This window comes from Myodes glareolus, chromosome 15 (assembly GCF_982192425.1).
Source record: "Myodes glareolus chromosome 15, mMyoGla1.1, whole genome shotgun sequence".
Lineage (NCBI taxonomy): Eukaryota > Metazoa > Chordata > Mammalia > Rodentia > Cricetidae > Myodes > Myodes glareolus.
In genome coordinates, this window is record NC_142040.1 from 52,117,262 (window position 1) to 52,130,326 (window position 13,065).

At 37.8% G+C, this 13,065-nt stretch overlaps 1 protein-coding gene across 4 annotated transcripts in view; it reads right to left on the bottom strand.

The window, feature by feature from the left end:
• Positions 1 to 13,065, bottom strand: part of Spef2 (sperm flagellar and cilia associated 2) — a 157,091-nt gene that overhangs the window by 76,016 nt on the left and 68,010 nt on the right. For all 4 annotated transcript variants that reach the window (XM_048429290.3, XM_085676648.2, XM_087896945.1 and 1 more), the window contains one exon: positions 12,150 to 12,406. In XM_048429290.3, coding sequence (XP_048285247.3) covers positions 12,150 to 12,406 — 257 coding nt within the window. The remainder of the gene's footprint in view (positions 1 to 12,149; positions 12,407 to 13,065) is intronic.

Here is a 13,065-nt window from a genome sequence, read left to right on the forward strand (position 1 = left end):
TACTCTAACAGAAAGCAATTCAGGGGAGAAGGGTTTTAGTTCACAATTCCAGGTTATAGTTCATTGTTGTGGGGAATTCAAGGCAGAAACCCAGTGCTAATCATGCCCACAGTTAAGAGCAGAAACAAATAACTGCCCACAATTTCAGGTTATATTCTATTACTGGGTGGAACTCAAGGCCCTCATTGTGACTCTCTTTCCAGGTGAGTCTACACTGGGGCAAGTCGTGAATTTAAACGAACCACCTTATCATTTCTGTTTCCAGAGTTTAACTATAGTAGGTATCTTTAAATTAAGAAAAAAACCTAGAAGAAAAGAAAAGGTAGCTTTGTCTTCAAAATTTATTACCAGTAAGAAAATAATCTGGTTAACTCTGTGTTCTTCCCTCTAAGAGAGAAGAAGGAGAACGGGAAGGTAAAAGAGAACACATCCTATGACAAAACCTAAAGTATTCTGACCCTATGCTCTTCCCCTTACAGAGAAATACTTCTAGCAAGTTATCTTCACTCAGCCTCTCTACACCCTAGCCTTGATTTCCAATTTCAACCCTTTACAATCCACCTTTTTCCTTGCCACCACTAATGAAGCATCTTCCATTGCAGTCACCAAAAATGTCAAAGCTAATGGGCATTTCCCCATCCTTATCTCACTTTATTTTTCTATAACAAGCACAGGAAGAACTCAGTTTACAGGGATTCCATAATTTTATATTCATATGGCTATTTTTATATTCACAATATACTATATGATGTAGGATTGAAATGTTATTATTTGTTCCAGATTACATAAAGTATTAAGGACTGAGAATGGATTCAATTTCAACAATGTTACTCTACACTTCGGACTGATTTTTAATTGTAAAATTTTAATTTTATTAGACCTGCAAATGGGAAATGATAATGAAATATATAGCTTAGTGAAATCCTAAACTGAAAATATTCAGGATTTAGACTAACAACAATTAGCAGTCTTGGAAGTCTGTTATATACTTTTGCAGTTACTATTAGCCTCAAAAGTTTACTACCCTCAGCCTGAGCTGGAAACCCTTCAACAATTCTTCCCATCTTATGCAAGTCACTACTCTCACACATAGTCGAGGTCATGACCTCACTCAACAGCTAAGATATTCACCAACTCTTCCACTCTGATGCAAGTACCCTGCAATGGTTATTCCTTCTCCATCTATCTCCTTGATTTCCTACCTATTACCTTTGAGCCATGGCTGGATTGATGTTCAACATTTGCAGCCTACCTGCCTTTGGCTGTAGTATGCCTCCCTATAATATGGTTCTTTGGTCTTTTCTATGACTCACAATCATCATAAGACAATGTTTTGAGCCCATTCTTAGTGACTATGCTCCCAAATCCTGGCAAATTCCTACTATTCTAGGGAGAAGAATGGATAATACTTTAGCCCTAAATAATTGTCTTTCCTTTCCTTATGAAACATCATACCTCCTTGGAGTTTTTCCTCTTCATTAGATGCTACTTCTGAACACTTCCCCTTTCCCCATTACCTTAGAATATTCTAGGATGTCAACATGAATCTTTCTTTTTTACTATATTCTTCTTAGGTGAGTCTCTAGTTTTAAAACCCCTACCTTTAGCGTTCATTTCTCACTTCTAAGTCCATTTATATATTATCTTTTGTAATGTCTAACTTTATTTCATCTAATTGTCCAACAGGCATTTCAAAAGCATCATGTCAAAGAAAGTCCTGCATGTTTATTTTCATGTAATTTGAGCAAATGGTATCACCATTCAGAGAATTAGGCAAGTCAAAAATCATAACGTCTTCCTATTCTGCCTGGCTATATGTTCCATCTCAACTGGTACATAAATTCTGTAGTTTACCCCTACATACTATTTGAGTCCGACTTCTCCCTTACTTCTTGGTGTCTTAAAGCCACTTTAAAAATTTAAATTAGCTGTGTCAGCTCAGCGACATTCCTGACCAGCATGGGGCACTGACTTCTAGCAGACAGCCATCAGAGGGGTGAGTTTGCTTCTGGCCCACAGCAGGAGCCCGGCGAGGAAGAGTTCAGACTTTCCCTGAGCCCCCAGACTCCCAAATCACCCTGCAGTGGTGGCTCCAACCTGCTAACCTCTCCCGCCTGCCATCCCACCTTCCACCCAGGTACACCTTCCTATATTTCCTCCTTCCCTCTAGGGCCATAAAATTTCCCCAGCTCAGCTGCCTTGTGGCTGGGCCTGGGCTGTAGGCCCATCCCAGCAGGAGGCAGTTCCTGTGTTTTAAAAGCCTGCCTGAGGACAGGTGGGCCCTGTGTCAGCTCAGCAACATTCCTGACCAGCAAGGGGCACTGACTTCGAACAGACAGCCATTGGAGGGGGGCCATAAAATTTCCCCAGCTCAGCTGCCTTGCGCACTGGGCCTAGGCTGTAGGCGCAACCCGGAAGGTGGGACTGCCTGTGTTTCAATAGCCTGCCTGAGGAAAGGAAGGCCTTCTGTCAGTGAAGTCCCGGCCCAACAAGGGAACCTGACCCGGTACCAGAAGATCCAATAGAGAGCATTTGAAGGAAGAGATGGGCAGACGCCAAGGCAAGACCTCGTCCAACAATCTGAAAAACAACACGAAAACACCAGATCCCAATGACCCTACAATAGAAGGACTTGAACACCTTAATCCAGAAGAAGTGGAAAAAAGAGCCATTATGAAAGCAATAGAGTCCCTTAAACAGGCTATGAATAACTCCTTAAAGAATTGGATGAGAAGTATAACAAAAAGTTTGAAGAAATGAGTAAAGAAATGGATGAGAAGTATAACAAAAAGTTTGAAGAAATGAGTAAATCCGTGAATGATACCCAGGGAAACCAAGAAAAAACAATCAAACAGGTAAAAGAAACAGTTCAAGAATTGAAAACTGAAATAGAGGCAATGAAGAAAACACAAACCGAGAACCGGCTGGATATGGAAAACCTAGGTAAACAAACGGAGACTACAGAATCAAGCATAACCAATAGAATACAAGAGATAGAAGAATGAATCTCAGATTCTGAAGATACCATAGAGGAAAATAAACGCTCTGATCAAAGAAAACAGCAAATCCAACAAATTCTCTTCACAAAACATTCAAGAAATCTAGGACACAATAAAAAAGCCAAATTTAAGAATAATAGGGATTGAAGAAGGAGAAGAATTGCAGATCAAAGGCCCAGAAAATATATTCAACAAAATTATAGAAGAAAACTTTCCCAACCTAAAGAACGATATTCCTATGAAGGTTCAAGAAACATACAGAACACCGAATAGACTGGATCAAAAAAGACATCCCCTCGCCATATAATAATCAAAACACAAAACAAACAGATTAAAAAAAGAATATTAAGAGCTGCAAAGGAAAAAAGGTCAAGTAACTTATAAAGGTAAACCTATCAGGCTTACACCGGACTTCTCTATGGAAACAATGAAAGCCAGAAGGTCCTGGATAGAGGTACTGCAGAAACTAAGAGACCATGGATGCAAACCCAGACTACTATACCCAGCCAAGCTATTATTCACTATCAATGGAGAAAACAAAATATTCCAGGATAAAGATAAATTTAAACAATTCGTAGCAACAAATCCAGCCTTACAGAAAGTAATAGAAGGAAAATCGCAACCCAAGGAATTCAACATTGCCAACACTGCCTACAATAACCCAGACATCTAGCAGCCCTTCACAACCACATCTCAAAGAAGAGAAACACACAAACTATACTACACACACACACACACACACACACACACACACACACACACACACAAATAATAGCCGGAATCAACAACCACTGGTCATTAATATCACTTAATATTAATGGACTCAACTCACCTATAAAAAGGCACAGACTAAGAGATTGGATACGAAAACAGGATCCAACATTCTGCTGTTTACAAGAAACACACCTCAACCACAAAGACAGACATCTACTCAGAGTAAAGGGTTGGGAAAAGGTTTTCCAAGCAAATGGACCTAAGAAAGAAGCGGGTGTGGCCATTCTAATTTCTAAGAAAATTGACTTCAAACTAAAATCAATCAGAAGAGATGGAGATGGACATTTCATTCTCATAACAGGAACAATTCATCAGGAGGAAATCTCAATCCTGAATATCTATGCCCCTAATATAAAAGCACCCACTTATGTAAAAGAAAAACTTTTAGAACTCAAGGCAGTAATCAAACCACACACACTAATAGTAGGAGACTTCAACATACCTCTCTCATCAATGGACAGGTCAATCAGACAGAAACTCAATGGAGAAATAAGAAAATTACTAGAGGTAATGAATCAAATGGACTTAACAGATATCTATAGAACATTCCACTCAAGAAGGAAAGAATATACTTCTTCTTTGCAGCTCATGGAACCTTCTTGAAAATTGACCACATACTCGGTAACAAAGCAAACTTCCACAGATACAAAAAAATATTAGTAACCGCCTGTGTCTTGTCAGATCACCATGGAATAAAGTTAGAATTCAATAACAATTCGAACACCAGAAAGCCTACAAACGCGTGGAAGTTGAACAGTCAACTACTGAATCATCCCTGGGTCAAGAAAGAAATAAAGAAAGAAATTAAAGTCTTCCTTGAATTTAATGAAAATAAAGACACAACATACTCAAACCTATGAGACACTATGAAAGCAGTGCTAAGAGGAAGGTTCATAGCACTAAGTGCCCAATTAAAGTAAACGGAGAAAGCACATATTGGAGACTTAACAGCACACCTGAAAGCTCTGGAAAAAAAAAAGAAGCAGACTCACCCAGGAGGAGTAGAAGACTGGAAATAATCAAACTGAGGGCTGAAATCAACAAAACAGAAACACAGAAAACAATCCAAAGAATCAGCAAAACAAAAAGTTTGTTCTTGGAGAAAATTAACAAGATTGACAAACCCCTAGCCAAACTAATCAAATGGCAGAGAGAGAGCACTCAAAATAATAAGATCAGAAATGAAAAGGGGGACATAACAACAGACACAGAGGAAATTCAGAGAATCATTAGATCTTACTACGAAAGTTTATATGCCACAAAGTTGGAAAATGTAAAAGAAATGAATTGGTTTTTAGATAAATACCATTTACCAAAGTTAAACTAAGACCAGGTGAACACTCTAAATAGACCTGTTAGTCGCGAAGAATTAGAAGCTGTTATCAAAACCTCCCAACCAAAAAAAGCCCAGGGCCAGATGGTTTCAATGCAGAATTCTACCAGAACTTTCAAGAAGAGCTGATACCTATACTCCTTAAGGTATTTCACAGTATAGAAACAGAAGAATCATTGCCAAACTCTTTTTATGAAGCTACAGTTACCCTGATACCAAAACCACATAAAGACACAACCAAGAAAGAGAATTCCAGGCCAATCTCACTCATGAACATCGAAGCAAAAATTCTCAACAAAATCCTGGCAAACATAATCCAAGAGCACATTAGAAAAATTATCCATTATGATCAAGTAGGCTTCATCCCAGAGATGCAGGGCTGGTTCAACATATGCAAATCTATCAATGTAATCCATCATATAAATAAACTGAAGGAAAAAAACCAAATGATCATTTCATTAGATGCTGAAAAAGCATTTCACAAAATTCAACATCCCTTTATGATAAAGGTGTTGAAGAGATTGGGGATACAAGGATTATACCTAAATATAATAAAAGTTATTTATAGCAAGACGACAGCTAACATCAAACTGAATGGAGAGAAACTCAGAGCTATTCCATTGAAATCAGGAACAAGACAAGGCTGTCCACTCTCCCCATACCTCTTCAATATAGTGCTTGAAGTTCTAGCAATAGCAATACGACAACATAAGGGGATCAAGGGGATTCAAATTGGAAAGGAAGAAGTTAAACTCTCGTTATTTGCAGATGATATGATAGTATACATGAGCGACCCCAAAAACTCTACCAAAGAACTCCTACAGCTGATAAACACCTTTAGTAATGTGGCAGGATACAAGATCAACTCCAAAAAATCAGTTGCCCTCCTATACACAAAGGATAAAGAAGCAGGGAGGTAAATCAGAGAAACTTCACCTTTCACGATAGCCACAAATAGCATAAAATAATTTGGGATAACTCTGACCAAGGAAGTGAAAGACCTATTTGACAAGAACTTTAAGTCTTTGAAGAAAGAAATTGAGGAGGATACCAGAAAATGGAAAGATCTCCCCTGCTCTTGGATTGGGAGGATCAACATAGTAAAAATGGCAATTCTACCAAAAGGAATCTATAGATTCAATGCAATCCCCATCAGAATCCCATCAAACTTCTTCACAGACCTTGAGAGAACAATAATCAATTTTATATGGAAAAAGAAAAAACCCAGGATAGCCAAAACAATCTTATATAATAAAGGAACTTCTGGAAGTATAACCATCCCTGACTTCAAACTCTATTACACAGCTACAGTATTGAAAACAGCTTGGTACTGGCATAAGAACAGACAAGTAGACGTATGGAATTGAATAGAAGACCCAGATATTAACCCACAAACCTATGAACACTTGATTTTCGACAAGGGAGCTAAAGGTATGCAATGGAAGAAGGAAAGCATCTTTAACAAATGGTGCTGGCATAACTGGATGTCAACCTATAGAAGAATGAAAGTATATCCATATCTATCACCATGCACAAAAATCAAGTCCAAATGGATTAAAGACCTCGACATTAATCTGACCACTTTGAACCAGATAGAAGAGGAAGTGGGAAGTAGTCTACAAGACAGAGGCACAGGAGACCACTTCCTAGGTAGAACCCCAGTAGCACAGACAATAAGAGAATCAATGAATAAATGGGACCTCCTGAAACTGAGAAGCTTCTGTAATGCAAAGGACACTGTCAGTAAGACAAAAAGGCTACCTTCGGACTGGGAGAAGATCTTCACCAACCCCTCATCAGACAAAGGACTGATCTCCAAAATATATAAAGAACTCAAGAAACTAGACACTAAAACTCTAATTAACCCAATTAAAAAATGGGGTGCTGATCTGAACAGAGAATTCTCAACAGAAGTACTTCGAATGGCCAAAAGACACTTAAGGTCATGCTCAACATCCTTAGCCATCAGGGAAATGCAAATCAAGACATTTTTGAGACAACTTTGAGATACCATTTTATACCGGTCAGATTAGCTAAAGTCAAAAACACCAATGATAGCCTATGCTGGAGAGGATGTGGAGAGAGGGGAACTCTCATCCATTGTTGGTGGGAATGCAAACTTGTGCAGCCACTGTGGAAATCAGTGTGGTGGTTTCTCAGGAAACTGGGAGTCAACCTCCCTCAAGACCCAGTAATTCCACTCTTGGGAATATACCCAAGAGATGCCCTATCATACCACAAAAGCATTTGTTCAACTATGTTCATAGCAGAACTATTTGTAATAGCCAGAACCTGGAAACAACCTAGGTGCCCCTCATTAGAAGAATGGTTTAAAAAGGTTTGGAACATATATACATTAGAGTTTTACTCAGTGATAAAAAACAATGACATCTTGAATTTTGCATGCAAATGGATGGACATAGAAAACGCTTGACTGAGTGAGGTAACCCAGACCCAAAAAGAGGAATATGGTACGTATTCACTCATATGTGGATTCTAGCCATAATTAAAGGTCTTTGAGCCTTTTATTTGTGATCCTAGAGAAGCTAAATAAGAAGGTGAACCCGAAGAAAATCATGTAGTTATCCTCCTGGAGATTGGAAGTAGACAAGAGTGCCAGGCAACATCGGGTGCGTGGGGGGGGGGTGGGAGGGTTGTTGGAAGGGGAGAGGGTTAGAGAGAAGGAAGTAGGGGAGGAATGGGGAAAGCTCGGTGGATTGGGATGGGGGAGAGGGAGGAAGGATGGATATGGGATCAGGGAAGTATATATCTCAACTAAGGGAGTCATTTTAGGGTTTACAAGAGACTTGATTATAAAGGGGATCCCAGGACCAAGAAGAGATCCCCAGATTGTTCTCTGGACAGAGGAGAGGGTGCCTGAACCGGCCTTGGCCCATAACCATACTGATGAATATTTTGTATATCACCATATAACCTTCATCTGGCGATGGATGGAGATAGAGATAGAGATCCACATTGGAACACTGGACTTAACTCCCTAGGTCCAAACGAGAAGCAGAAGGAAAGACAACATGAGCAAAGAAGGCAAGACCAGAGGGAACCTTCACCCATTGATGGATGTAGATTGAGACAGAGACCCACGTTGGAGCACTGGACTGAGCCTCCAAGGTCTAAATGAGGAGCAGAAGGAGGGAGAACATGAACAAGAAAGGCAGGACCATGAGGAGTACGTTCACCCACTGATACAAGGGGACTGATCTAATGAGAGTTCACCAAGACCAGTTGGACTGGGTTTGAACGAGCATGTGATCCAACCAGATTCTCTGAATGTGGCCGAATTCTCTGAATGTGGCTGGCACGGGGTCTTTCTGAAAAGCCATTGACAATGACACTGGGACTTGTTTCCTCTGCATATACTGGATTTTTGGGATCCACTCTGTTTGGAGGCTCACTTTCCTGGACCTGGAGGGAGAGGGGAGGAACTTCCCACAGGGCAGGAAACCCTGACTGCTTTTAGGGATGCAGAGGGAGGAGTAGAGGGAGTGGGGGGAGTGGGAGGGTGTTGGGAGGAGGTGCGGAAAAGAAAACTTTTATAAATTAATAAACTTTTTGAAAAAAAATTAAATTAGTACTAACTTTATAACGTAGCTTTGATGCCATTTGGGTAATATGGGATTTCCCTCTGTGTGTTGTGATTACCACTGGTGAATAAAGAAACTGCTTTGGACCTATAGAACTTAACTAGGCCGGGAAAACTAAACTGAATGCTGGGAGAAAGGAAGCAGAGTCAGGGAGAGGCCATGTAACCTTGCCAGGCACAGAAGCTGGAACTTTACCCGGTAAGCTACAGCCAATAAGAAGCTAGAGCTAATGGACCAAGCAGTGATTTAAATAATATAATTTCTGTGTAATTATTTCAGGTCTGAGATGCTGGGTGGCCGGGAAACAAGCCACCTTCCTTACAACATTTGGTGGCTTCACAAAGCTTCAGAATAACCCAAACTCATCAGTTTGAGGCTAGACTGTTAGTCTGGTATACTTTTCAGACCTGTTGGTCATTTCTATAGATAAGTCTACCTTTTCACTTTACTGAGCTTCCTTTCTCTTTTCTAGGTGAATGATTTCTGCTCACCTGAAAACTAGAAATGTCTCTCTCAACATAGACTCATAACTCTGTTCCAGTGCTGCCCAATGTAACTTTCCAAATTGGAACCATTCAATTATTAGTTCTGTCAATATGACAGTCACTAGACATATCGGCATATTTACTGGAACCAATGTTCCTGAAGAACTGAAATTTTCATTTATAGATTTCAATAATGTAGCATTCACATGAGGCTAGTGTCTACAACATTGGGAAGCACAACTCCATATCATTATCTCTTGATTTCTATTCTTTATTTTCCACCAAAGTCTTTTGAAGCAGGATTCACATCCTGTGTTCCTACATCCTGGCTCAGGTGCCTTCTATTCTGGGATGTAGATTGGACAGTAATTCATCCTAAATATCTGTCTTAAAGTCTTTGGAAGCAGGATCCACTTGCTTGCTTTTGCAATATCAATGCTAAGAATAGTATCTAGCACTTATAAACACAAATGCAAATTAGATGAATATGTGAATGGAGATATTGTAGAATATTCATTCATCTAAAATAGGTAGGGCCTAGATTTTGATAAAAGGATAAATTAGTGAAATATTTTATATGATAAGTAAACATGAAAATTAAGATGTGAAAATTACACTTTAATTTTAATTACTAGAATATAAAAGAGTTGGTCATTATTTACATGATCAAGTTTAAACAAGAACCATAAATTTAACAACTGCTTTCTTGGTTTAGATGGCATTACACTATCATTTGTTACAGTTAACTTCCAGCTCAGAAATGTATTATATGTACCTAGTTGAAATAAAAGCCATAATGTGCTTTTAAGACCACTTAGAAGTGTAGAGGAACAAGAAGAATTTATCCATGTGCATAGAGTTTGATAAAGACGTTTTTCCTGGGGTAGTGAAGAATACATTGACGACTGAGTGTAAATTGAGGATCTAGTATTAGGTAATTAAACTAGTTTGATGCCAGTATCAAGTTTAACAAATGTGTAAGTGTCATTCATTATCAATTTTGACAGAAAATTGTAAGGACTCAAACTGAATTTCTTCAAAACCTCTTGGCTATTGAAAACGGGGAATCATTGTAAGCCTTCCTAGGATTTCACAGTCAGAAGCTTACACTCAAAGGTCTCTGTGTATTCTTCATGGCAACTTGTTACATATGGTTTTTAATCATGTTGCTCTTAATGTATGTGATTTGTTTCTCCTATCTGATGGCAGTGGTTTGGCAATATTTTCTGCCAATCTTCAGCCATTGTCATTTCATTTCAGTAAAAATGAAAATAAAATGTCAGATTATCTACATTCAAACTAAGAAATAGTGTGAACTCGAAGAAATCAAGAGCTCATGCTTTAATTTCCTATCTGCAAATATTTAGAGAATGACATGGGATACAAAGACAAGGAGCAAATCAAGATATGATTTCTTCATTTCTTTTCTATCTAGGGCTACCTCTTGGTGCTGTATTAATAGTGGCAGGTTTAACAAAATATTGGTTAATGGCATCTTTTGGTAAAATATAAATTTTAAAAATTAATCTGAAACAAAATTCATGAAATAAACTGTGTTTTAGAAATCATTCAATTTGTCAGTTAATAAGATAACTGTTAAGGTATTACGATCAGTCCAAAAGAGAGTAAACACCATTACAAGGAATTGGCAATGTGGGGATAGATATTAATGGATGGGGGGAGTAGTTACTGTTTAGAGAGAACTATATTTGCAGTGATCTGTTGATAGTGTGAAATTCTGTCTCAATTGAAGAAAATCCATAAGGCTGACTATAAACAGAAGAAATTTGCATTAATTTACAAAAAAATTAAATCAAAGACACTAGTCATAATAGAATCAGTTGTCCCAAAACATCTAGGAGAACATCTAGGTCTCTAGTGAAAAAGTACCCAGTCATCTTCTATTCATTTAAAAGTCTCCCACAATGTCCATGACATTTACTATATACTAGACTAGATATTTACGTTCCATTTCTTTCATTATCTATGATAACACAATAGTCTTTTTCACTCTATAAGATGAGAAATTGAGGTTTCAGAAGATTAAGGTCAGAGGATCATTGAATCTATGAGTTTAAAACCAGCCTAAGCAATAAAATGAGACCTCACTTCAAAAAGGAAACAGTAGATAATAAAATATATTTTAAAACAAAACAACAAAAATCCCAATTAATTAAGATTCTCAAGTACCTTTTAAATGGGAAACTAAGGGTTAGGAATATGTAATTTTACCCTGGTAAATATTATTACATAGAATAAAATAATGATTTCACTTTTATAATAAGTCAAATAAATCACGTGTTTTGATAATAATATTCAAGTCCACCATATGAGTACTTCAAGTCATTTCTTCCTGCTCCTTAGAACACACCTTAAAAAGGATGTTGCCAGTTCCTCACATACAACATAGATGCAGCTTTGTCAGCATCATTACTGTATGAACTAGCTACAAACTGCTTTTCCATGTGCACAAATCTCACAAAGGAAACTTTGGCATGGAAAACTGTCAGATGGAAAGATTCAGCAAAATACTTATAGTTGATGTGTAATTCTCCCTTAGTCCCAGGTTTGACTAATATTCAATACTTAGAGTTAAAATAAGGGGCAATGAACTCAGTTTGATAATTCTTTGAACAACCAATTAACTGGATTCTCCCTTACACTTGTAAATGGAACTATTCACTTAGTCACAGAAGAATTTTTAATTTTTTTCATATACTATATTTTGATCATGGTTTTCCCCTTCTCCTAAGTCCTCTCAGATCCTGTTCATTTTCTGACCCACCCAACTTCATGTTCTCTTGTTCTTAAAGAAAACAGGAAACAAAAAAAGAACAGAAGCAAAAACAACAACAACAAAAAAAAACAAAAAGAAAAGAAAAAATAGAGTCAAATTTTAAAAGCACTTTTAATTATGAAAAATTGTAAAGATTAAAAATCAATGTATTCAACTTACCAATGATATCATTCATGCGATCCAGTGATAAATTATCTGAAATGTCTAATAATATGGCAAAATCGAATGCAGATGGGAGAGGAGTGGCTTCCTTGGAAGGTGTCGGGCCCAGGGCTAGTGTGGGCATTCGTGCTTTCCTTTTCTCTGCCTCCATGAATTTTTTTTTGTAGCCTGTCAGTGCTTCTTCCAGGAGCTGAGCTTGATTTAATGTCATTGGAAACCCATCAATAACCCAGCTTTGGTTAGCAGGTATCTCTCTAAATTCAAATAGCACAATTGATTAGCATGTTGATAGGTGCTGTTACTTTACAGAAGTTAGTAATACAATGAATACCATTATCTTCATTGCAAATTCATCCTGTTGCAGGAATTTCAGGATTTTATAGCTAAAATATTAGGTTTTCCAATGTGTACTGATTGCTGACTTGCTTAAAAATCCTTCTGTGGGTCCCTGCTGTCCTCCAAATCTATTGAGAAGCCTTTACATCCTCTTTAAAATGAAATGACAGCAACTTATTTCTCCCAAACTTCTAAACTCTCTCAGTTTCAAAAGTTTACAAGCAGATATCTTCACTACTATGTGCATACATGTGATATTATTTACACTGTGCTCATAGGCTGCACTTCTTCTGTACCTCAAGTTCCTCACGTAAACAATGGGGTATTATAAAATATCTCACTGGGATTTGTGTAGATGACAGAAATGACATATTTAATAAATACAATACAGATCTTAGCCCATTCCACACACTCTCATTGCCAACCTGGAGGGGCGTTCCCACCATACTCACTCCTAAACCAGGCTGATCTTAACTCCTTAGGGTCTTACTAATTTCATCATATTAATAAATAAGTCTTGATATAAAATTAAAGTTATTCTTTAAAAATTTTATTAATTAAGTTGAGTTATAAATTT